Here is a 24845-nt window from a genome sequence, read left to right as displayed (position 1 = left end):
CCGTTCAGAGTTGCATTTGTATGAAATCACCAGGAATAATACGGTGTGACTTACACGATAAAAAGACTGTTTACCTGAAGAAAGGCTATTGGGCGGGGAAAGTAGACCATCAATTCACAACACATCTCTGCCCAGATGGATACTGCACCACTCTGAAGTCCATATTTCCAGCTGAGTACAAATATAACGGAACGGTGTGTAAATATGGCAGAAACCAGACAAGTGTGCTCTGTGGCCAATGCAAACCTGGTTACACTGTCATGTTCGCGAGCGAACAATGTTCATCCGATTGCACTAATCGATGGCTATGGATGATTATTGTCTATCTAATGGCCCTTATCGCAGTAAGTTTTTTTGTGTTGTTGGTTAATCCGAATCTGTCAGGGGGACACCTAAATGCTTGTTTGTACTCATACCAAATTATGAAAATACTTCCCCCAGAGGGGTTTATTTTCGATCCTTTCATTGAATTTCTTACTGCATTGAGTAACATTCAACTAGGAGTTGGAAAAGGCGTTTGTTTTGCGGCTGGTTTAAGCAATGTTGACAAGTTAGCCATATCGGCTCTCTTTCCAATCGCTGAAATACTTCTCATATTGCCTTTGTTAACCTGGGTGTTAATTAAAACTTGGAAAAGGTTCTTGGACTGGATAGTCAATAGACTGGAAGACAGAGAGCGTTGTTTCTGTAGAAACGTACTTGTGAGATGGCTGAGGTTCTTGTCAGATTCATTCGAAAGGCGCATAGAAAATGGGTTTGACCATGCCTACTGCACCATCGTCGTATTGTGCTATGTCGACATAACCAACATTGCACTGCGTCTCTTGCATTTCGTCCGAGTTGGTGGGCGGTGGGTGTTGTTTGATGATGGCAATGTTGAATTCTTTGACAGCGTTTGGCACGGTATATTCGTAAGCGGCGCTATTCTCCTTATGCTGTTCGTCCTTTATATCACGTTGAGACTTGCTATCTACCCAGCTGAGTCAAACTTACGACTAGAAACTTTGCACGCTTGTTTTAAGCCTGGATATCGCTCTTTTGTGGCTTATTACCTTGTGTGTCGACTGGTCCTCTTAGGAATAAACACTTTCATGCGCACTAGTGCTTTGAAAGCCTCGTTGTTGCTGTTCTTTTGCATTTTCTTCATGTTTGTCGTTGCAACCGTGAGACCGTACACAGAGAGAAACCATGGCGGCAATAGAAATGAAGCTCTGCCAAGGACGACGCAAAGTGGTAACAGGACGGAAAAAAGACAAAGATCTAGAGGAGCAAGTCGGGGCATCAGTAAAACACCGGCCTCTGACAAAGAACTAACTCGTGTAGGTGCAGTTGTCAACGAAGTAGAAGAAGAACAAACAGAAGCAAATGAAGGTAACCCTGAAGGAGAACAAAATCTAAGTAGAGGCGTGGCAGAAAATTCCCAACAAGCAGCAAATCATTACACTGCGCCTAGCGATGAAGGAGAAGAAGCAGAGAGACCTGATGACCAAAAACAAGAGGAAGGGGGTCAAAGAAATGCTGGTCAAGAGATAATGGAAAACTTGTACATCAACGAGTCTGACCTTGTGATCTTAATGACGCTGAGTGCCATTGCAGTTTTCAGTATTCCCACCAACATAGATGTCTCTGAATCTACAAGACATCGTCTGCAGCAGTTTGTAAGGATTTTGGCATATGTCCCGCTGGTTATGGCATTGCTTCCATACATGCTCTTTTACTTACGACGCCAACTACAGTGTTATCGCCATAAGAGAAGGGAGCATCATGGGGAACATCATTTCTCTCAGCGACATGCACAGGATATATCACCTGTGCCACCTTCCTGTGTACCTGAGCGTAGCGCCAAACGACAGGATGATCGTTTGGAAGAGCAGACTCCTCTGATAAGAAACAGAGAAGACACAGATTCTGACCACCGCACAAAATTTTATACAGCCCACTCGAGCCTGCCCATTTCTTCGCTTCCTATGTAAGCAAGGTAAGTCGTAAGTCTCTAGATACTTAAAACACCTTATGCTTTGCCTCCTGTATCTTGCTGTAGCTTTAGTTATCATTCTGTATTTACGTCCAGGCGCCAGTGCAGATAAGACAGAGGGATTGAGGAAAGCTTTGAAGCACTTTTCATGGGGGCAAAGAGAATACCTGCATGAGCGTGATAGATTAAGAAAAAAATTACCATCTCTCTAAATCCGAGTTACTGCAGAAAGCACTTTCGACATTTCTGATACTCGTAAAGTATAATATGCAGGACATTTCGCCCATAGGAGGCTACAATGAGCAGGTTAAGTTATTGTTTGCTTTAAGGTTTTCTCACTCGCTTGCATCGGACTTCGTCCTCCTCACCGCTCCTCCCCTTCCCAACCTTTCAGTCTTTCCATGCAGCTGATTGGCATCTTTACCAGGGAGGGTGGGGGAGGGAGGGGTTCATAAATTAAATTGGGAACTATTCTATCAATGTCAAGATCATTATTTACTTTAAGTGGCTGGTACTTTTTTCTTCAGTGTAGCGTATCCCGTATCTCACTAGCGAGCTCTGTGAGGCTCAGTGGTAAAGTATCGCACTTACAAACGGAACGTCTGAGGTTCGAATCTTCGTTCGATCATGGACTGTTATTTTCGAAGCCTGAAACTTTTTTCCATAGCGATAATCAAGACATCCTGTGGAATATCCCTACTAATTTTGACCTACTCTATTGTTTCCCTGCAGTTGCCGGAGATGAAATGGTACTTAGCTGCCAATTCAAGAAGCTGACGTTTCACTGATTTGGATTAAAGAAGAATTGAACTAGTTTCTAACTGACCAAAAAAAATTCGGCTTTTGACTCCTTGATTCTTTACTAATACTTTGTTGTTTTGGGGGACACTTACAGTCTGTTTTCCTCTATAATAGTGATTTCACTTCAACCAAAAAGAAACTGTCTGGTGATCAGAATTATTTCATTTGCAATCAGCGATCTATTATAGCATGCGTGGCACAGTTAGAGATAAAACTTTTATTTGGGACTGATCATTAATTGTTTTTATGTCGACATGACTCACTAGAACCTGCATTATAACATAACCAAAGTAAAGCGCGCGCTCTGATTGGTCAAATTAGCGTCCCCCATTTGCCCATGGGTGTACGCTGCTGACGTGAGCAAATGCAAAGACTATTTTTCCGCGCGCGCTTGTTTTTTTCTGGTCACGTAAGATTTGTTAACTTGAAAAGGGAACTCTTGCTACAGTGTGTTAATGTTATGTTATAAAACAAATGGTAAACACCACAGCGTACACTATTGAGTTATGGATGCACTTGGGAGGTTTGCTAAGCACTCAAGAAGCTGGAGTCGCTCTCGGCTATCGCCTCGAGCGACTCTTACGCTTCTTTCGTGCTTAGCAACCTCCCGCGTGCATCCATAACTCAATAGTGTACGGTGTGGTGTTTACCATTTGTTAATTATATGTAGGCTCTAGTGTAGTCAATCAAAAAGTTTGATGATTGATTTGTATCTGTCATTACATGAACCTAATCAGTTCAACCGGCATTTAAACAGGTTAGGTCAAGATTAAGTATTGAAATATGATTTTTTCTACAGTTGAAGCTAGTTTTCCTATTATCTAGAATCTGTGACTTGTATTTTTAGGTTGGTTTATCAAATTTTCTGCCTTATTGAAGGAAACAATTTCCTCTTATGCTCGTTTTAATTACTTTGGTTGGTTAATCTATGATCAATGGGATCCTTGGCGTTTGCGTTACAGAACTCTTTCAGTGTATTTACATTAATTTTTTTTTCGTACTCTTTTAGTAACAACATAATTAACTTTCTTGAGATTGATTTCGTATTTACCCTCAAGGCTTCGCAGGTATTTAATAGTTTTGTCAGTCTATGGACCCCTTCCCCCTATAAAAAAAATAGTTTCGTTTCTCCATCGCCTTCCCTTTTGTAAAAATGGGTCGGTCGATAAGCCGAAACAAAAAGAATACCTTAGGGCAAAGAAATGTTCCCCGATTGAGTTTGAAAGCATTTGGATTTCAACTTTCATGACTAACTGTTTAAGATTATGTAGAATAAAGGCCCTCCATAAATAATAAAAAATTGAACTCGAAATCAAATCTAAACCAAAGCAGTTTTGCCAGATTTCGATTATTTGAATTGAAATATATCTTGTGTCACTTTTGGGATGTTTCACAATCAATATAAAGTCAAAGTTCACTAGGACAAATTTTAACACGTTTCTCCAATTTCCGTTGTAACGCCACAAAAAAATGTCAGTTGTAAGTGGCACTCAAAAAGGTAGCGAAAGCGTTATAGCGGATATGTCAGATCGGCAAAAAGCTTTTCCTGCAAAGTTAGCAACACCATCTGCTAATCACAGGGAGGAAAATAGAACTGATGAACATCAAGACTGTATTATTTCTAGTTTAATAAGTAAGGGGAGGCATTACTGAGTCCTCCGGCTACAGAGAAAGATTCAAGGACTTACCGTCACAAAGGTGAGAGAATTGTTCTGGTTTAGGGAGCTTCAGTTCGGGGCGCACATATGATCGATGCTAATTGTGAAAAATTGGGACAAAAGAACAAGGGAATTGCATTGATGTGGTGCTTAAAATGTCATTGGTATATTGAGAATTTAACCGTAATTTGTAGCGGGCGAGAGAGCAAAGTTTCTCTATATAAAGATGATACCATACATGTGATCTACGAGGTGATGTCAACTTTAATTTTCATCGATAAATCTCTTCAGAAAACCGAAATTCAAAAAACTTTTGGGAAAATGTTTTTTTGAACAGCAGTGTGTGAAAGCAGGCGACGGAAATTTCACTTACAACATCACATTTGAAAAATCTAAGTGCAGATATGACAGAGAGTCATTGAGTCGTCCGTCATAGCGCGTGGAAAGTTCTGCTGACAGTTTAACAAATGAATCTGTTATCTTGCTGTTATCAAGAACATCTGTAAGCGATCCATAAGTATGACGTCCACATCCTTAGCGGGGAAGGGAGCACTTTTTTAGATCGATGATTTATTGTTCTTAAACTTTTTTTTTCTGATATTCATGATCCTTTTTTAACTGTCTCGTAGTTCATGATTATCAAACTCTATGTACAACGACTGCAAAGAAAAAAAAAAAAAAAAAAAAGAAGCACAAAAAGCGCCGATTAATCATCTGAAATGCGATGTTCGGTCCTAGTTACAATTGGTCAGTGGTACAGGTTTTACCATTGCATTGCAAGATACCTATCATTTCGTTCTTTTCCCCCCGCAGCCATTTCCGACGATACAAAAGAACATATTTTAAGAAAAATATTTTCGTGAAGCCCTAATCGGCTTGTGAAACCACAGGAAGTATATTCCCACCAGCGCTATATGTCGGATCCGCCCAACTTAGTAAGCTGTTTGTAACACACGCTAGGTCAAGAGTGCCAACTTGAAAATCAATTGGTTAGGTAACGAAGTCCTATGAGAGGAAGCTCATCATTATTAACCACTTCTGAAAATAGAAGTGAGAAGAAAAGCCACTTGCTTTTCTACCAAAAATTAAAACGACCTCTCCTGCCGAGGATAACAGCTGGAAAAGCCGGTACAACGTCCAGCCATGCTACCCATTGAACACTGATTAACGACTCAGTGAGCGGTGCTGGATCGAAGACAGAAGTCTGCGGTTTTCTATGCTAAACTCCAGAAACTGAGAGGTTTATCCTTCAGTGACAGAATCGAACCTCCAAAGTCTGAGCTACATGCAAGACCAATGAAAGAGCTTTTTCTACCAGTAGCCGTTCGTATGCTATGAGTTATGGATTCTTGACCCATTCAGATTTTTAGATGAAAATGGTCTGCAAGCTGACGCAAAAGGCCCACATAGAAGTGCTTAAAATCTTATGGATTTCCGTTCGCTGTCGCTCATCCGAGCTGAAACCCACCGAGTACCAAATAAGGCTGTGAACTGAACCGACAGAATTTTTTTTTAAAACAGACGAAACAGAAACTTTTGTGACTTTTAAGCTGAAGTTTACTTGAGCTCGGCGCCTGACAATATTCTTTGTACGTAGAGCTATTTATCTGAAATTAAATAAATAATAAAAAACTTACTTTTCTTTGCTATTGGAGGACCTCGCGGACTGATCATAAGCTCGGCGAGAACTTTACAGAACCTTTTTAGGTACGTTGAAACAATGCCATCAATGCGCCCTGTTAAGAGTAGTTTTTGGCCCCTAACCGCAGAAGAAATAAAAACAAAAAACAAATTAATGCGTGCACCAGAGCATCAGTCATAACTATCAGTAAAACTAACTGCAGAGAGTCTGGGGCAATTATTAATTTCAAGGGGCAGCCGATATAGCCCCAAACTATTGGTTAGGCTGATTGCACGTGAACATATTTCCAAAACCAAACAGAGGAACGTGATCCCTGAGATTCTTTTCATGTCTCAGCAAAACTTGATGGTACCCATTGGAATGCCTAGAAAGTTTTAGTGGTCCTCTTCATGCGCTGCAGTAAAAAGTTATAATTTGCAGCATTCCCTCACGTCACATGTAACGAAAGGACACAACGCAGGCACGATACGACAACACAAACATACAATGAGCCATACTTGATTGGTTATTGGGCTATCAGCATTAAAGTTGTTCTAAATGTTTAAATTAAGAAATAAATCTTAAAGAACATTCTAGCACTCTCCAGCAAACTCTCGTACATCTGCATGCTTGCAGTTGCCAGGCAACTGCTGCTCATGTTAATTACCGATAGCACGGGCCGTCAGTCGTGACCTCAAGAGTTAAATGACGACAGTGTCTACAAAAGAACTGCCTTCACGTCTGATTTAGCCGGCACAATACTTGATTCGATCCCAATACTTAATAAACGACTGAGTCAATTAATCAATTCTCTGAGACGCAGTTATTGATCTCTAGCTTTGATATTCAGCCGGGCTATACGATATTTGAAATACGTGTATTAGAGCAAGGCCTCCACTACCCAACAAAGCCCTTCTTATCAACTGTAGTTTATTATCGACGTAAGTATGCGATATCAATTACTGTTGTAGACAATCTAATATGCAAATCACTCTGCGGTGAACTCAGTTCTTTAAATTTAGTATAAATGTTTTGTTTTTTTCCACAACAGAAACCTCTGTGCGGGAAAAACTTAGACGCACCGCAACGGGAAGATGAAAACTCGTCTACTTTACGTTTTAGCCTCGCTCTTGACGACAGAATCGATAGGATATCCGAACACAGCATATGCTGCCCCTAGTCAACGCAATTCCAACAGCGATGATGGTAAGAAGGATGCATCATTTGCGATATTTAGCAACGTTTCGCTTTCCTAATTTACTCGTTACGGATTTTACTTTTCTTGTAATGCGATTTGGGTTAGAGGGAATTACATACTTACGATACTTTTTACAAGTAAATCGACACAGGCATTACCTAACAAATAGGTTGCAAAAACTCTATAGTTTTAAGTTATCAAAGTTGTTTTGTTCTAGCTCCGTAGATATTCTTCACAGAAATCGAGTTAAACTAAGTAGAATTAAGAACAATTTTTCAGCTAGAATAACCAACAAAAAAAATTCGTCCATCACATATAAACTCTTCTCGACTGGAAGTTGAGAAATCTAAATTGTTCCACATAGCATTTCATCCTCGCTAGTTTTGCTATGCACTTTTAATGAAGCTGAAGTCGTTGTTTAAAAAAATAATTCCAATTGATGCAGTACTTCATCGAATCACGCAATTCACGTAACGGTTTTTTTTTTCGGTAATGCATCTAGCGTGTTGACAAACTTCGTTGTCAAATACGCTTCAGTAACACAATTTTAATACATCGCTCTCTAAAAACACCTAATTTCTGATGGATTTCTGAGGAATCTGACTCCATACTATGGTTCTTTGTCTATAGCAGCTTGTGGAGTGATTTTTTTTGCGTATAGGTTAAGATTGTTATAAAAAAACAAGCAAAGAAAAGTTTTGAGAACGGCTGTCGACACAATTATAGGAACTTTCTCCACGACGTTGATCGCGGTGATCTCTCTCGCCTTTACATCGAAGAAAGTCACTTTCTTTCTATTCTCTAAAAATTTTCCAGTTTGATACAACCGTATAATAACAGCGTGCAATATAGGCTTTTTTAAGAGACTTGTTTATGTCGGACATTTGCTCTGGCATGACTAATTTGTCTTGCGTAAGATATTTCTTTTTCAGTTTGATGAGCAGAGGGTACTGATCAAATTCAGAGACCATGTCTACTTTTGTTGGCATAAAAAACAAACAAACAAACAAACAAACAAACAAAACGAGATCGGAAGAGAAATTGGTGGAGGTGTTTTACTGCAACAACTTGAATGAGTTTGAAATAAAAAAAAAATAGATAAATAATCTTAAAAGGCGTGAGAGAATCAACACGTAAAAGAAAACATATAATGCTTCTGGAGATAAACGAAACACATCGGGATATGATACACGCACGTGCGTTTTCAACGTTTGACGCAGCTAGCAGAATGTCATCGCTAGAATTCTGATTGGCTCAATGACTCCATTTGCCTCTGTTCGTATTTCACGAGCCAAATGTAAAAACACTACAAAAGTCAAGGGCAGATTTTAACAGAAATGAAGTTAAGTTTTCAGCAAAATATAGGTGAGTATTCGCTTCACCGCCTCGCCGACGTCAATGAATTCAACCGTGAAATACGAATACTAAACCCTGTTTTTTTATTCTCACTTCTTAGAGATAATCGAGGGCGACATTTTGGTTACCGAACCTCTCCGACGTGCCCTGAAGGCGGGAAACTCAAGGACCAAACGTGACATTGTTAGCAACAAGATAAAAAGATGGCCGGATGGCGTGGTACCATACAAATTAGATTCTAGCCTTAGTAAGTGGTTTTTGCGTCATATTGCGTCAGAAAGCGCCAGCCATGCACGAATAGTGACAACCATCTTCGAAGTGTCGGCTTAATTTTCCAGGTTTTCTTAATATTTTTTTTTTCTCTTTTTCCAGATAAAGACGCCCTAAAAGCAATTAAGGAAGCTATACGTGAGTTCCACCAAAGGACTTGTGTAAAATTTGTCCCACACACCAACGAACAGGACTATCTGGAATTCCAAGGAAATTATGGGTGAGACAAATTCATACATTTTTCTGGACTTCTCCGGCCGCTTGAGACAGTATCCAAGACAAGTCACAAAGTTGATGTTAACGTGTTTAATAATCGCAGGATTCACAAGGTCTTCGCACAATCATGGTCAAACTAACTCTCTCATTCAATAGTTTCGAATTAACAACTGAATGGGTGGGTAGGCTCCTAATAATTCACGTGCTTCCATTGTCACGGGTTACATAATTACGTAATATGTGCCCCAGTCCCCGACAACATATCTCCTCTAATTATTGACTCTTTCATGCAAAGTTTCCCAACAGATGCAATTCTGGCCGAGACACAACGTTACAACATGTTGAGAATGTCCTCGTTTTGGTCTAATTCGCTTGTAAATAAATTATGACACAGATCAGGGTACGAATACCTAGACTTCCTGAAAAGGAGTCTACCATTTTCCGTTGATCAGCCACCCTAATTTCTTCGACTTTGAAAGTTTTTGAGTCATCGGCTGTCAGGTCGGAACGCAGCAAATCTCTCTCCCCACCCCCTTCCCCACACAGTACTTCTTAAGTAATCCATGCACCTCGCTGAAACTCATTTACAATCCTGGGAAGGGAGAGGCACTAGGAGTCCTGGCCAAGAACAAGACACGATGGGCTCCAACTCAGAACCCTTGATACAGAGTTAATCGTTCCCTCTTCATTGATCACAGCAATTTACCTACGTTTCAGCTGCTTCTCAGCCATTGGTCGCAAGGGTGGAAAGCAGCGACTTTCTGTAGGTGAAGGATGTGAATATAAAGGAACAGTCATGCACGAGATTATGCATGCTCTGGGATTCTTTCACGAACAGTCTCGCACAGACAGGGACGACTATATCATGGTTCTGTGGTGGAACATTGAGCCAGGTAATTTTTCTACATAAGCCAAGTTTAATATGTTTGGGGCCGTTCCAGGAAACGTGGGTCTGGTACACGAATGTCGAGGTGTACTGATAAACCGCACAGAAAGTATGACGTGAAATGCCAAAAACTTTGTTGTTTTGACCTGTTGTTGTTCACGTTTTTACTTCTTTTTTATTTATTTATTTTTAACACAAAGTCGCACCTTAGAGAATTTCCTGTTAGCATCGACCAGATGAAATCGACCAAGGCTACAGGCTCCGTTTAAACAGATTGAATGTGGTTAATCAACCGTTCACTTTTACAATTGACCAAAAACGAATTTTTCCTCTCAGTATCCATACATTTTCAAGCAGGAAGTTGATGAGAAGAAAAAAAATATGTTAACCTGAGAATGATCCTTGACTTCATTACAAATTCTCTGACCTAAATGAAATTATGAGAAATGTGTGGCACACATTGCAAAGGACTGGTATCTAGATCTGGCCAGTGAAAGAGTTAAAATGCAGCACTCGTCTGACATCTGACACCTTTAGCATTCAGTACTAACTTTATATATCTATTGGACGGGTGCCCTGATGAAAAGAGATACGGAGGGGAGGGGAGGGGAGGGAAGGTACTGACTAGAGCTTTAGAGACATTGTGGACCGGCTGTAAAAACTGCGGGGTTACTGATCCAGATAACCCTGGCATCGGCATCCATTTGTTACATTCTAATGATAGGTGGTTATCATTTCTCGAAGGATTCGAAAAGAATTTCGAAAGTTACGGTCCTGATCGACTTGACAGTGCCGGAGAACCGTACGACTTCGATAGTCTTATGCATTATGATAACCAAGCTTTCAGCAAAAACGGCCGTGACACCCTGCAGTCTTTAGCGGATCCTCACAGATCCTTGGGGAATATGGATGATTTTAGCGAAATTGACATAAAGCAGCTGTTGAAGAGTTATCCGTGTAAGGTTTGGGATAAGAAACCAAAAAACAAGAAGAAAGAGAGATCTCCAGAAAGTAAGTTCGCGTATGGTAATTTGTTGTTTTACGGGTCTAACTGCACTTTCACTCTAATTGTTCTCTCTGTAAGTTATGCTCCTCGTCGTCGCCGCATAAAAATTAATAATATTGAAAGTTAGTCTGTTTGTTGACTAAAGAAATTTTCAATTGAGTGCGGATAGTAACGCTGGATTGCGTCGGTTAAGGTTTCCTTTGCTGTCTGATTGGCTAAGGAAACACGCGCTACTCTCTAAACCAATCAAATTCAAAACTAGAATGCTTACAGTAATTTTCTTTGTTCTAATTGGCTGCTAGGATAACTTTGGTTTTGGTTTTACGAACCACAATCGAAAAGTTCTTAACTTGTTAAGAGAGTTAATTAGTTCCATCCTCTTCCAGGTAAATGCCTTGATGTCTTTCAAAACAGATGCAAATATTTCGCATCTTTCGACGGTTATTGTCAGCATTGGATGTCGTTCATGAAAAAGTGGTGTCCTTATTCCTGTGGCTACTGTAAAACGGAATCGCCTGGTAAGCGGATTCGCAGTTTTTACGCTATCGGACATCATATAATAGCAGCATCACTCAAAAGCGTTCCTAACTTAAGCCTTTTTTTTTATTTAATGCCCTTTCAAGTGACGTTGGACACTTTCACAAGAGTCGCAATGGAGCGCTCCATTTCCGAGACTTCCATGGAGTTTCTCTCCATTTGTATATTTGGGGATTTTAACACGTTCAGTATTACTGTTTATTCTCATAAGCGAACCCAAAAGATCTCTCCTTGACAAGGTCGATCCGAGTACCTTCAAAAGAATATACCTGCATAAAAACAAATTCCTATCTAGTCAGAGTTTTATTTGCTGATTTATCGAACTGTTTTGAGGCTTATGAATAAAGGGGAGGTAAGTTCAGTTTCTGAAGAAACTGTGGTGCTACGTCGTTGGGGAGTACAGCAACATAATTTGGTTTTGTCAACTGAGTTGAAAATGTAAATTGAACATTGTAAAGAATTTCTAAGCTGACGTTGCGAGCGTTAGCCCTCCGCCATTCGCGCTCGAAACGTCAGCTTAAAAATTCTTCACGTTGGCCCATTTATCTTTGAATAAAGGCTGATGGTTTCGAAAGAGACTGTTTGGGGCTGCTTCGGTGGGAGAAACGAAATAATTTGGATATATCAACAAAGTTGGAGTGGTAAATTGGCCACCGTAACGATTCCAAAAGCTGACGTTTCGAGCGTGAGCCCTTTATTTACCTTTGTTGTGGGGGTTTTTTCACTCGCTTGGCGAATTAACAAGAGGTATCAAGACTCAATACTTTTCTTCTTTTATTCTCTTCTCTTCTATCGTTGCTACTACCTTCTACTACCACAGCTATTTCTCTTCTTCTCTTCGGCGAGGAGTGCCCTCTCATTTAATGTAAAAATCACAGACATGTTTGGGTTAGCTGACCGTGGGAATTTCCAAAACAAGATATTCAGTGTGGGTAAAACTCAAGGTCAGTTTTACCAACCCAAACATGACCACCTAGCAAACTAGTTATCCTCAACCATAACAAGCGATTAAAATGTCTAGCACGGTAAGTACTGAGCCAGTTCAAGCACACACTAAAAATAAATGATCAAAACTATAGATTCATCAAAATAACAACGTAGACGCAAAAAGGCGAGACTTAATAAAACAAAAGGTAAACCTAAAAATACTTGAAATATCAATCCTTGAAAACGCTCTACAACATCTTATTAACTCAGTTGATAAAACCAAATTTCTTGGTAGCTTGCCACATATAAACCTTATAATGACCTGTCTCACCATCGAATTCTATGAAGCTCAGTGGCAGAGCACCGAATCACGAAATTGCTCGCACGAAATCCTAAGGTATGAAAATCGATTTCCCTCGTGAAGGACACAAAATAACCTTTTTTTGTTCCCTGTTCCTAGGAAAAAGCGAATCACAATGTTCTTTCTTGTTTTCGAAACTCACAAAAGAAACTTGTTCCTTTCTTACAACCCTACTAACTTTTGGATATTGATATACCTTAGTAACAAAATTGTAGAGCGAATTTTACTAAGTTTATCCTTCTTTCTTAATTTTTTTCACTCACAGATAGAAGGCTGAATATATGGAAGGGAGAAAATCACTCAAAGTGAAAGGCCCACTGGTTAGAGTGCATTCCCATCAGTTGTTGTGAAAGCATCGGGTGATCGCGACAACCAATCAAGAAAAAGGAGACTATCACAAGCAACCAATAAGAAAGTAGAGCAAAAACAAACAAACTGCCTTACGCGCGGGAAAACGTGAGTGACCCAGGCGCGATTGGTTTTCCGTTTGATTGGTTGGTTGGTTGGCACGAGTTTCCTGGACCAATCACAGAATGTCTGAAACGTTATGCGCACTGTATATATCAGCAAAAACTATACTTGAGCAAATTAAAACAAACCATACTTAAGCAGGGTATTGGTGATTAACACAGTATCACTGGAAACATTGTCTTTCGTTACAAATAAAATTGGGTACAGCCACCGATTACGTAATCTGTAGTTGCTCATGACATTAGAGAGATTTAACACCGTGTTCTCGTGAAACGTTTACGGCAAGAGTGACCACGTGACCCTGCTTTAACCCGCCATTTGTTCACATTTGCCGGTTGTGCTCAGCCGTTTTTTCGTGAAAGTCATCTTTTTCGCGCTTGTCGTGTACATAGGATCCTCTTTACTTTTCCTATCACAAAGTAGAAGTTAATCGCCGGAAAAGGTGCACCAAAACTATTCCTTGTGTGTCAGACAAGGGCGCCTTTAAATCCAGTATAACATGAGCTCCCGCGAAGTTAAAGCAGTAAGGTTCACGCTGTTTTACGTGAAACGTGGAAGGGCTAGCTGACCTTTGCCGTTTCACGTAAACGCGGTGTTAAATCTCTCTATTATTAGAATCCCAATCTTTCCATGTGTCTTCCTGTAGTTAGCCATTCACTGGACTAATTGCTTGGTGGCTTTCAGAGGAATACAGAGAAGAATCAAAGGGAAGATATTCTCTGCAGTTTACTGCACCACATTGACAACTTTTTCGGTCCTTCCTTTGGTCTTGCAGAGCTTTCAATTCATGATGTTCATCGTTCGTTTCATGTGAATGCCAGTAATCAAATTCCCCTGAATAGTCAAAGGAGAGCTCTTCTCCACTGTCTATATTTCTGGCCGCAAAGAGAGCCAGATGTGGAACGATGGAATCAACTCTCACTGGTACCATTATTAGATTAGGGTTGCAGGAGTGATTGATAAAACGTGACGCACCTCCATGGAAACGAGCATCCACGTGAGTTCTTAGAATTTGGTCGTCATTCGAACTGTGTTCTCTGAGAACAATCAAATAATTCCCTGTCTCGTCAGTCAGTTCCTGAGCGCGCTTTTTAGCTTCTTTGATTGAAATAAGTTCACCAGCATATTCACACACAAAAGTACATTCTTTTATGTTTTCCAAAGTCCTTAAGCCCCAACCTTTGCAATAAGTTTTGAAAACCTGCAGTTGAAGATGTTGTCCATTCTGAACCACTCTGTTCTGACATGATCTGGAGCACGGACAGTGACTGTTGCATTCAAACACTGGTTGCGAAAACTCTATAGACAATAACCCGTGAAAATTAAACTCAAAGTACATTTTAGAAACAATTGGCTGCTGCATTTTAGCTAAAGAACCACTGAGTGAACAAAAAAAAAAAGCATTTCCATTCTCTCTTAAACATTTAAATTTCATGAGTGACCAAGACAGAATTTCTCCTTACAATTTCAATACAAAATCAAGCAGATAAGTAATAAGAATAAGGGGATTAACAGTTGATCCAATACCAAATTCCCCAGACTAACACTATAAGAATTGTATGTAAGACAGTATGGAGAATTAGTAAAGAGATCCTAGGAGTAAAAGAGTGAACTAATGAATTTCTCTTCTTCTACAAATACATTTTATGTCAAATTCTCCCTTTAATTCAGAAGGAAGTGCAAGTAAAAATTGAAAGGAGAATTTATCAGTTTATCATAGTCACCCTGAAGACTCTTTCATTTTTGGATTCAAATGTACCTTTAAAAATTAAAGAATCAGTGTTCATGAACAATCTTTTGACCAAGTAGTTTACTTTTTCATCTACAGTCAATCATAGAGGAGAGTTGATATATATCTATGAGACTTATCGTTTTACTGGGTTCCTGTCCAAAACAAACAGGCGCAATGGTTGATATGGCCGGTTGTTGTTACTTAGGATTTGAAACTGGGTTCAAGCTGTGGCCGAGGTAATTGCATTGTGTTCTTAAGGAAGACATTTCACCTTCGCAGCACCTTTTTCCACCCAACATTATAACATCTCAGGTCTTGGTGAAATGTCAAGGAACCTTACAAAATGCTGGGGAGTCTGTGATGCACAAGTGTATGTGTAACTCTTCTAGGAACAGTAGAAATCATATTAAGCAAGGAAACTGGAATACACTCTGATGTAGAGGACCACTCGGTTTTTCTACAGAAGAAGCCAAAGGCAAGTTTTTCACTTAGATCTTTACTAAACCAATTAATATTCTTAAAACCTTAGTGAAGACCATTTTCAAGATCTTTCAAATCCCTGAAGGATCTCTAAACCATTGTTTTCTTCAAAGATCTCTTTTGCAGATCTTTTCTGGATCTTTTTTTAAAAGATCCTCAAAGATCCTTCAAATATCCTCAAACATATTTCTTGACCTTTGTCATTTAAGATCCACGAACATCTTTTTATCATCCTCAAAGATTTTTCATGATCTAAGAGGATCTTGAAGATTGTTTCACCATTAGACACAGTAAGTATTCAAATCTTCACATATTGGTCCTCAATTAACCAACATAAAAGCTAAATTATTATCAAGTAACCCATCTACTACAGACAATGTTAAGAACAAAGTAAATCTGTGTTACTTGCCAGTTGGTTGATTGAAGATTTGAAGGCATCCTTCTTCATTGTAAGATGGTCCATAACTCTGTATGCAGGAGCATTTGTCTTTTGTGCACAATGCCTGCTGACATCCACATCCAGGATAAAATGGAGAATTAAATGGCACACTAACATTTGGCCCACTGATACATACCGGAGTGTACTAAAAACAACAACAAAAAAACAAGGTACTAAACAAAACGACATCGATTATAACAAGTCCCACTGTTTGCAAGAAGAAAGATAGTAAGGGCATGATTGATAAATCGAGTTCATAAATTCTGTACACTTAAACAATTTACCCCAAATTCGGTCGGCCGGCTGCCATCAAGTTCATTCACCACTGGAACTTTAACTTTCTCCTTTCCCATCGATATATCCTCTGTTATAGTGACCATTTTTAAAATAACACGCTATTATCAATAATAGAAGCTCTTTCCATTTGTGTGGAAAATCCGATGCAAATCTCCCATCGAAAAGAACAGCATGATTTGTAGTTAAAGCTGTTACTGGAAGGGAAACTACACGTGAGGGAACCTGAATCATACAGTACATGTACACTCAGCTGGCAAAAACCGTGTTTCAGAATGGAGCATGAAGCGAATAAGACGGAGTAAAAGGTCTGATGACTTTTCGGTGATATCGATGAAAAAATATATACTACTTTTTTGTCTGGAACAACTCTAAGGAAAGGGTTCCATTGAAAAAACCTAATGATAGGGAGAGAGAGAGTGAGAGAAAAGTCAAATTCGGCACAATGTATGAGCAGGCACTGGGCATGAAACTAGAAGCCGCTGACAAAGCTTTGTTCCTATGGTAACTTTATGGAAACTCTACGGGGATGCAAGAGATACAAAATCAAAAATGGCGAACAAGGAAAGCGATTCTCAAGAATACCTTAAAAAGCATTGTATAATGGAACTGTTTGAAAACTTAACTGCTCAGTTGATCTATGAAAGACCAGGTGAATAATTTCCAAAGCTTAGGGTTGATGTTTTGGTTGCAAAGCTGGCAATTTTAATGAAAGAGTCGTCGAGATTTTTGACAAATTTCAAATTTCGTTGTGAATTTGCTTGCATATTTATGACTGTATCTGTGCTTGTTTGTTTCACAGAGGACCCGAAGGCTTACATGAAACAATTCCTGGAGAAATTAAGAGATGCTAGAACAATGCAGAGAAACTACCCTTGCATATTTGATGACAGTAATGTTAGATCGTTGTTTGGAATGCTAGATGTCACTGGAAATGGCTTCATAACATATGAACAGTACAAGCAAGGTTAGTTTTTCTTTTATTTTACAATAAATCTGGTTAACTGATGCCCCCGTATCTTATTCCATTGTATGGAATTAAAACAGTTATATCTAAGTATCATGGAGATCGGAACAACAAGGTTTTCTCTACTTTGAAAGAATGAATCTATCAAAAAATTCAGTGAGAGACCAAGACAGAATTTCTCCTCATAACATCAATATGAGATCAAGCAAACGAGTGATGAGAACAGCGAAAAATATCAATTAGGGGATTATTAGTGGATGCAATATCAAATTCTCCTAACCAACATCATAAGAATCATAAGGAAGACAGTGTGGAGAATTGCAAATGAGATCGCAGACCGAAAAGGTTAAGGGAGCAATGACTAACTTGAGGGAGTGGCAGAAATCAAGTATAGTAATATATAGTCGTATGATTTAAGCACCTGATTTTGTGTTGTTTTGTACTCAGGGCTTGAAACAATGGGTGTCAAAAAGTTTGATAGAGACCCTCCTGGAGGTGATATGGACAGAATAAGTGCAGAGACATTTTTGAAAGAGGCGTAAGTCATTTATAGAATTATAGCTCCATTTAAAACAAACTTTTGCAGAACTTGAGTGGGTAAGTTTCTAAAGAAACTGTGGTGTTGCGTTGGTGGGGGTAACAAGGTAATTTGGTTCTATCAACTAAGTTGAAATTGTAAATTGGCCACTGTTTTGAGGGTTAGCCCTTCATCAGAGCAATTGAGGAAGGGCTAACACTTGAAACATCAGCTTTTTAACTCTTAATGGTGGCTAATTTACAATTTCAACTTAGTTAATATAACCAAACTAAGCTAACTTATAAAGAACTTTTCAAAGTCCCCTGTAGGGATGAATAGTTACAGTTTTGAAGGACACATGTTTTGTTATAACTATATTTTCTCAGTATTTTCTAGCAGATGTGAGTTTTAATGAGGTGATTGAATTTTCCTTTTTTTCTAGGCGCCAAGGACTTGCTCAGTCATCCGCAACATTCTCTTTGTAGTACTATATAACTCCCCTTCAGTGGATTTTTAGTTTGTGTTCTCTCAGATCAAGAAACCCCCTAGCCCACATTAGATTATGGTGTAATTGTATAAACTTTGTGTAAATATTATCATCACATCATTACTTGAATGAAAGAAAATTGTTTTTTCTGAGCATCAGTCTTCAATGTTTAAGTGATCAATTTAGGTACAGATATGAAAAAATAAAGAAAGGTGCTACACTCTTTATGTAGTCAGTCCCTCTAGATATCGATGGTTTCATAAGAAATTATCAAATTATTTTATGGTAATGTGAAGGAAGACCTGTATAATGTGATATTTGTAAGTTATTTATTGACTAAAAAGTTTCTTAGTTTTGACAAAATCATACATTTTGCATCAGAACTCATAAACTTTCGTCTTTTTGAAACCTTAATCACTTTATTGAAACCTTTATCTTTTTGAAACCTTTATCACTTTATTAAAATTGACAGCTGGGTTTTGACGTGTTTAAACTGAAGTGATACTTAACAATCAATAGGCAAGCAAGTTTGTATTTCTGTACACACCAGGCATGTTGATGAAGCACAGGTCAAGTAACAGTGTTGATTGTCGTAACAAACAGAACCGGAGCAAGAACCTCGACGAACAGGATTTCCATTGTCTCCTGAAATCTTGCCTGAAACAATTATTGCAACCATAAAATTCATCGAAGTCATGGTAAAAACTGATACAAAGTAATTTTACACAAGAAAGCCTTCTACATTACAAAGAAGGTAGAGAGGAAACAGGGAATGTATCTTGAACCCTGTCGCTCCCAAGAAGTCTTTTATTAGTAATCACTACTTACTGTCTTCCATGTACAATACTTATGATGTTAATTTAGAGAATTTGGTTATCAACTCATAATACCCTAATTGGCCTTTTGTTTTAATCTCATCACTTGTCTGCTTGATATTGTGCTGTTACTGTCACGAGAAATTCTGTTTTGGTTACTCATGGGAGTGAAAGGGTCAATGATTTGCATTGTCAACCAACCATTGGCCAGTTTTTATGATTGACTGACAGAAACATTGAATGAGGTACTCAGTAATCAACATTATCTCTGGCCAACTGACAAACAGACCTGCTGGCTGTGGGGGGGGGGGGGTAACTCACGTATTGACTGATAGAGTGGCTGGTTGACCGATCCATTGATTTTTTACCTGATGGAATGGTTCATTGTCAGACTGATAGACTAGCTTACTGACTATCTACTGTATTTATTTGGCTATAAGCCAAGCACTTTTTACACAAATTTGATCAAGAGTTTTGAAAAAAAAAAGCGTTAGCACATTTTAAACAATACCAAATTGGCATGTATTCATTTATGGGCTGAGCTACATCAGAGTGTGACTGGATACAAAACAGCATTGGTTTCCCATCTAATGGATGTGAAAAATTCTGGACAAGAATTATTGTAATTACTGTCCCCTCTTGATGATATTCATTGTCTGGCCAGTGGCTGACTTTAAGTTACTGATTTAACAGCCAACTGATTTGATGATCTTCTGGATGACTAGCTTATTGAGGGATTGATTGACTAGTTGATTGACTGACTGACTGGATGATTATTATTTTACTTAATATGAATAATCCAGTTGCTGACTGACTGACTGACTGAATGATTGTCTGACTGGCTGGCTTGTGGACTGACTGACAGCTTGTCTATCTGCCTGCCTAATTGACTGACTTATTGGCTGATTAACCAACTAAATTATGCACTGATTGACTCATTAACCGACTGGCTGCTTGGCTGGCCAACTGATTGATTGACTGGCTGGTTCACTGACTGACTGACTGACTGACTGACTGGTGCCTTCCACCAAATTTAAAGGACTCATCTCTCAGAATCAAGACTGGCCCACTAGTTTTCAGATGAATTCTTTATGAATATATGATTTTTTATTTACCTTCATCATTTACTTCTGTGATGAAAATGGTATCTTTAGTTGGCTCACTGTGGTATATAGGAAAACCATCACACATTTTCTTCATAGCATTGGTAAGACCACTCACGTCATATATCAACTCCTTAGTTTCCATGGTAATTGTCAATCTCTCCAGTGGAAATTCCTTATGATCCAATGTTACCTGGAGAAAGGAGAATTTTCAGTGTTGAGATGAGTGATTTTTTTCCTCAAAGTGACCACCATAATAAGCAAATTATCTTTGTAACAATTTCACTCCAAGAACCTTGTCCTTTGATCTTCGTGGTGCAAGCCAAAAATTGTACTTGCCGAAACCAAGAACTGACTTCCTGAAGCATAGCTTCAGTTATACCGGAGCTTCTCTTTGGAATGATCTTCCTGAGGATATTCGCACTACAAAATCTCTAGGCATCGTCAAGAGAAGAATTGATAAGTGACTCTCTGTATTGGGCTCCCACACGGCAAATATGTAAACCAGTTAATAGAAAACTTTACTTAAGATGAATTTCTTCTTTGTTTTCTATTGCCATACTGATATTTTTACCGTGTTTTAAATAAAGATTTCATTCATTCATTCATTTATTCATAATTTACTTCAGTCAATAATTTTTTGACATTGAAAGCTTATTGTGAGACATTGACGAGAATTTTGTTTCAGATTTCTGAATATGACACCACTTAAATTTCTTTAGAGTCTACTGGTAAATATTGCTAATTCTTCTTCCCTCTGAGAAACTTTGCCTGACTTCATAAATAAATAAATAGTCTTTATTTCAATGATAAAATACATATCAAGTGTTACATATAAAGTGTAATGGGCTAAAATATGTATTATTATTTACAGCGAACTTATGCTTAAAACTAAGTCTATTAATAGAAGAATTTTTAAAACGCTCAGTATTGCAAAGTGGATATATTGGCTTAACTTACCTAAGCCTACCGGTAGCAGAGTTAATCCTGGGAAGGGAGGGGTGCAATGGATGATGTTCCCACGCGCTTAATATTTTGAAGATACTTGTATCAGACTTATCCAAGCAATTGATAATGGAAACCGGAGAAGACGTGTATCTACGTTTGTAACAACGATCCAGGAAGCATTGTATGGTAGTAAGTTACAAACTTTACATACCGCTACAAACTGATGTAAACTATATTCTTGAATTTTTTTCCAAGCTTCAATTACTTCAATCTGGTTGTTGAAAAGGACTGACTCAAAGTAGTACCCAAGTAAATTAAAAGAATTAAGCCAGAGCTGATGATATTTTGTTCAGATTTTCTCTTTATCTCAATAATAATCATTACAATTTTTTACTCAGCAAAAGCCTTAAAATAAGCATAGTGAGCACATGTATATCACCTTTCTAAAGGCTTTGGCCATCCTGGAAGGGCGTGGCACTTTGTCAGTCAGCTTTGATAAAAAGCACAGTTGCTTCTGTGGTAAGCTGATCATCATCAATTTCTGAAACAAATGAAACAGTTTATAAAATTATTGGGCCAATCATCTTTAGATACTGAAAGAAGATTAGACTGTCAGCGCTTTAGGTATGAAATCTGCCAAACTCGTATGGGATGAAACCTCAAAGGATCAAGACACCATAAATTTTTGTCACAGAAAATGTATGGGTTATCATGGTAACGAAATACTCCATGTAACTTCGGAAGTTCTTAAAATATTTGACTGGTTGTTTTGTCGGGCTCACAATCTTTGAGTCACCAATTCTAAATTGGGGTTTTCCGAGGTTGCATTTATTTTGCTTTACTTCGCTGTGATTGGTTTAGAAAGCTAGCACACCCCACCCCCCCTAACCAATCAGATGCAAAACTAAAACCCATCTACCTCGTTCAGCCGCGTTTTCCCGCGCTTCGGACATTTAACTTGCTTTTACTATGAGTTTTCATCGGATTCTTGGGACAGTAAGCTTTTTCCTGATTGGTCATTGTGACACTCGATCGAAATGAGCTCTAATTCTATTTTTAACGATTTTGGTGTCATATCTGGGCAGTGGCTTACCTGACGGAAATCGTGAATGATTTCCGCTGCTTCGAGGTTACCTTGAAATGGAACATGAAATGTTTCCGTTTTCCGTTTAACATCGATTTCCACAACCTCTTTAAACATTTTGCCTTGATTTTTGATCAGCACTTCGAATGATGTTTTCTTCCTTTGTGTGGAATGAGGCTTATAAAAAATAAAAAATATATATACTTAAAAATAGAATATTAACTACGGAAGACAAAGAAACCTCCCAGTTCTTGTGACTCAGGACTGAAAAGCTCTACCGCTTGCTAGCTCGTTTTCATGTAGTACAGGGCTTTGAAATCGACCTTTCTGGTTGAGCCCACTCTTTTCATTGGATTATCAGGTTTTCATTGAAATTACATTATTTTTGTTTTTGTTTTCAGTTGGCTTTATCACTTTCCCTTTCATTGGCAATGCATAAAAAAAAATAAATACAAAAAATAAATAAACTTGATTTTTAGTCTGATACCTTGGAAACAATCTCTGACTTTTGAATTGTTCTCCATGTTTTGTCGCATGACTGATGTGCCGGACTTTGAAATTGAAAATTATTTGAACATTTAAACTGGTCATCACTTTAAGCTAGCTTACCTGCAAAACTGCTGCACAACAAGAAATAAGTAGGAAGCCCATTGAGAATTGCATTTTCATTTTCATTCTTATATTCCTCGATCTGTCTTTCCACACCCCTCTCCGCAGACAGTTTTTGAGCTGCACGGGTTGTTCTCAAAGTTATCCTCGATTTTATATTCGAGTTCTCTCGTAATGAGTCTTCTTATCACTTGAGAAATCAATTGAACTTAACCATACGTTCTCTTGAAACGCCATTAATTGCACGACTGAAAGATCCATAGCAAAATCTGAACCCTTGAGAAGCTGTGATAGAAGCATAGAGAAAGTACTGCCTGCTTTTGGGGTTCTAAGAGCTAAAGGTGGAAAATCATACCTGCAAGGATACCATACTCTCAATTGCTTATAGGGCCTGGCCCTGATTCATTTTGCAATGAATAACTTTCAAGTGTTTCTTTCACTGGTTTCATTAGAAGCCACTGAAACTGTTTCCGTTACTCAATATAGAAAATTCACAGCTTTTTCAGGTGTTTTATTTGGGTTACAAGAAATTTAAACTTTCGCAAATCATTTTGACGTGAGAGGTTCGAACAAAACTTTCAGTGACTGTATTCTCTCATGGAAACAACAAATTATTGGTTTTAGTCCCTGTTTCTTTTTCTTTTTTTTGTCCCAATTGCAAATTGCTCTGGTGTTCTTGATAAACAAAAATTATCATATCCCAGGGCTTTTGAATTAAATGGAAACTAACTTCAACCTCCAGACATGTTTGGTTTCAAATTCGTTACAGGAAATTACCTCCAAGTATTATTTTGGAAGTTTGTGACAGGTTCCTCTAATCAAGAGGACAACTTTACTGAATGTAAGTACTTCATTGAATTGCAAGCAGCTAGAAAACAAAGTGTGAAGAAAAGTTATTCCGTCGATGGTTCAATGGTTTTTTGGATTCAGTTCATGAGAAAATTAAAGAAGGGTTATTTAAAAAAAAAACAAAACAAAAAAAAAACAACCCTTTAGGGTTAGCTTCAATAATGGAATGTGGAACCAGAAGATAACGCAATTATCGAGATGAAAGATCAATACAAAAAACTTACATCTGTATCAAGCTAAATTTCTCAGCCAACCATTCCTCTTTCAGACCATCCTTCAACCTCGTAATCGTGATGTCTTCCTTTACTTGTAGCCTCTGTTTCACAGTACCCCCCTAGAAGACTACTGAATCTTTTCCCAGTGTTTGCCGTAGATTGTTTAGCCCACATCTAGCCGTAGTTCTCCCCGTTCCTCCTTGGGGGAGGGTGGAGGGTGCGGCTACACGCATGCAGACTATAAATTATTGTAATTTCCTGTTAGATTATGACATATACTGGATTGTATCCGATGATACTTGAATTGCTGTCAGCTCAGCAAAACAGAAATATTCTTTTTAGAATAAGTATACCTTACATGATGTTACCGCCGCATGGCTGTATTTGTTTCTTTTGTTTGTTTTCTCGTTTGTAAGCGCATTTTTTCTCCTCATTGTCGCATTCTTTGCCTTTTTTTCCGCCTTTACGTAATCAATATTCTGTTAGGTGTTTTCGCATAATTTCGTCTCGTTAAGGCCCTTTTTGCGTGCGTTTTTTAGCTCACTTGTGCTTTGCCATGGCTACCTTTCATATTTCCAGTTTCCTTACCGTCTTCACCCGTTTTTGATTTTCGTGTTCCTAGCCGTCCTAGTCATACAACGTTTCTACCGCTTGCTTCGCATCGCTTTTCGCTTATGTTGTGTTGGAAATCCCAGTACAGCAACACTAGTCACTCGTGTAGTTTTTTTTTCCCTATCTTTATTCTAGTCGTCACATGCTTCGTATCGCGTCGATCTTAGCCTATTCTTTTACAAAACCACAATAATTATCGTAAAGACCACCCTTGGTTTCGCGTTGCGAGGTTACAAGGCTGACGTCACTTTTCCGACAGTTGTACATTTCGAGAAATCGATTAAACGACATGCAGCGTGTTGGACGTTTGACTACAATAGATGATTTATTCCCCTCTCTAATGACCCACAAGATGAAGGGGAGGGGATGGAAGCGAAATCATGGAAAAAGAATCGTAGCGCCTAATTGAGA

The 24845-nt window shown here is 38.6% G+C and overlaps 5 protein-coding genes and 1 long non-coding RNA gene across 11 annotated transcripts in view; 3 read left to right on the top strand and 3 right to left on the bottom strand.

Moving 5' to 3' along the window:
• The window catches only part of LOC111328214 (uncharacterized), a 6144-nt gene extending 2472 nt beyond the window's left edge, over positions 1–3672 (top strand). The window contains exons 1-2 of the mRNA XM_022932607.2: positions 1–1978; positions 2708–3672. The exon at positions 1–1978 is cut by the window's left edge and continues 2472 nt beyond it. Of these exons, the coding sequence (XP_022788342.2) occupies positions 1–1973 (1973 nt within the window). The 3' untranslated portion in view covers positions 1974–1978; positions 2708–3672. The remainder of the gene's footprint in view (positions 1979–2707) is intronic.
• The window catches only part of LOC148722770 (uncharacterized), a 19761-nt gene extending 13052 nt beyond the window's left edge, over positions 1–6709 (bottom strand). Inside the window, exons 1-2 of one of the 2 annotated variants that reach the window (XR_015992018.1) lie at positions 6574–6709; positions 6072–6193 (exon numbers count right to left, since the gene is read on the bottom strand). This is a non-coding gene — a long non-coding RNA (uncharacterized LOC148722770). Of the gene's footprint in view, positions 1–6071; positions 6503–6573 lie in introns of those variants that run through there. The other variant, XR_015992017.1, reaches the window with a different exon arrangement.
• Positions 4263–13497, top strand: LOC111327297 (hatching enzyme 1.2). Of its 2 annotated transcripts, none has more exons than XM_022931449.2 (8): positions 4263–4474; positions 7107–7261; positions 8710–8856; positions 8982–9099; positions 9813–9988; positions 10726–10992; positions 11374–11505; positions 13078–13497. In XM_022931449.2, exons 2-8 carry the CDS (start codon positions 7150–7152, stop codon positions 13119–13121), a joined length of 996 nt encoding a protein of 331 aa, XP_022787184.2. In that variant the 5' UTR covers positions 4263–4474; positions 7107–7149; the 3' UTR covers positions 13122–13497. The 2 variants fall into 2 exon arrangements, with proteins under 2 accessions (XP_022787184.2, XP_022787192.2); XM_022931457.2 differs by lacking the exon at positions 4263–4474 and adding an exon at positions 6770–6996.
• On the bottom strand, positions 12286–16646 carry LOC111327317 (histone-lysine N-methyltransferase SETMAR). The gene is made up of 3 exons (XM_022931476.2): positions 16219–16646; positions 15905–16079; positions 12286–14582 (listed from the first exon to the last, which is right to left on the bottom strand). Exons 1-3 carry the CDS (start codon positions 16312–16314, stop codon positions 13930–13932), a joined length of 924 nt encoding a protein of 307 aa, XP_022787211.1. The 5' UTR covers positions 16315–16646; the 3' UTR covers positions 12286–13929.
• A 76-nt stretch (positions 16647–16722) lies between these two features.
• Positions 16723–18422, top strand: LOC111328197 (EF-hand calcium-binding domain-containing protein 10). Its single transcript, XM_022932582.2, has 4 exons — positions 16723–16880; positions 17031–17195; positions 17643–17733; positions 18155–18422. Exons 1-4 carry the CDS (start codon positions 16730–16732, stop codon positions 18195–18197), a joined length of 450 nt encoding a protein of 149 aa, XP_022788317.2. The 5' UTR covers positions 16723–16729; the 3' UTR covers positions 18198–18422.
• An 84-nt stretch (positions 18423–18506) lies between these two features.
• LOC111328190 (uncharacterized) lies at positions 18507–24728 on the bottom strand. 4 transcript variants are annotated; one of them, XM_088734283.1, is made up of 6 exons: positions 24411–24728; positions 23832–23941; positions 22159–22326; positions 21505–21606; positions 20130–20310; positions 18507–18856 (listed from the first exon to the last, which is right to left on the bottom strand). In XM_088734283.1, exons 3-6 carry the CDS (start codon positions 22264–22266, stop codon positions 18705–18707), a joined length of 543 nt encoding a protein of 180 aa, XP_088590409.1. In that variant the 5' UTR covers positions 22267–22326; positions 23832–23941; positions 24411–24728; the 3' UTR covers positions 18507–18704. The 4 variants fall into 4 exon arrangements, with proteins under 4 accessions (XP_088590409.1, XP_088590407.1, XP_088590408.1 ...); XM_088734281.1 differs by having other exon boundaries at positions 23832–24728; XM_088734282.1 differs by lacking the exon at positions 23832–23941.
• Positions 24729–24845: the final 117 nt, after the last annotated feature.

Source organism: Stylophora pistillata, chromosome 9 (assembly GCF_964205215.1).
Source record: "Stylophora pistillata chromosome 9, jaStyPist1.2, whole genome shotgun sequence".
In the NCBI taxonomy this organism is placed as follows: Eukaryota; Metazoa; Cnidaria; class Anthozoa; order Scleractinia; family Pocilloporidae; genus Stylophora; species Stylophora pistillata.
The sequence above is the reverse complement of the archived record's forward strand: the minus strand, read 5'-3'. Positions and strand labels throughout refer to the sequence as shown.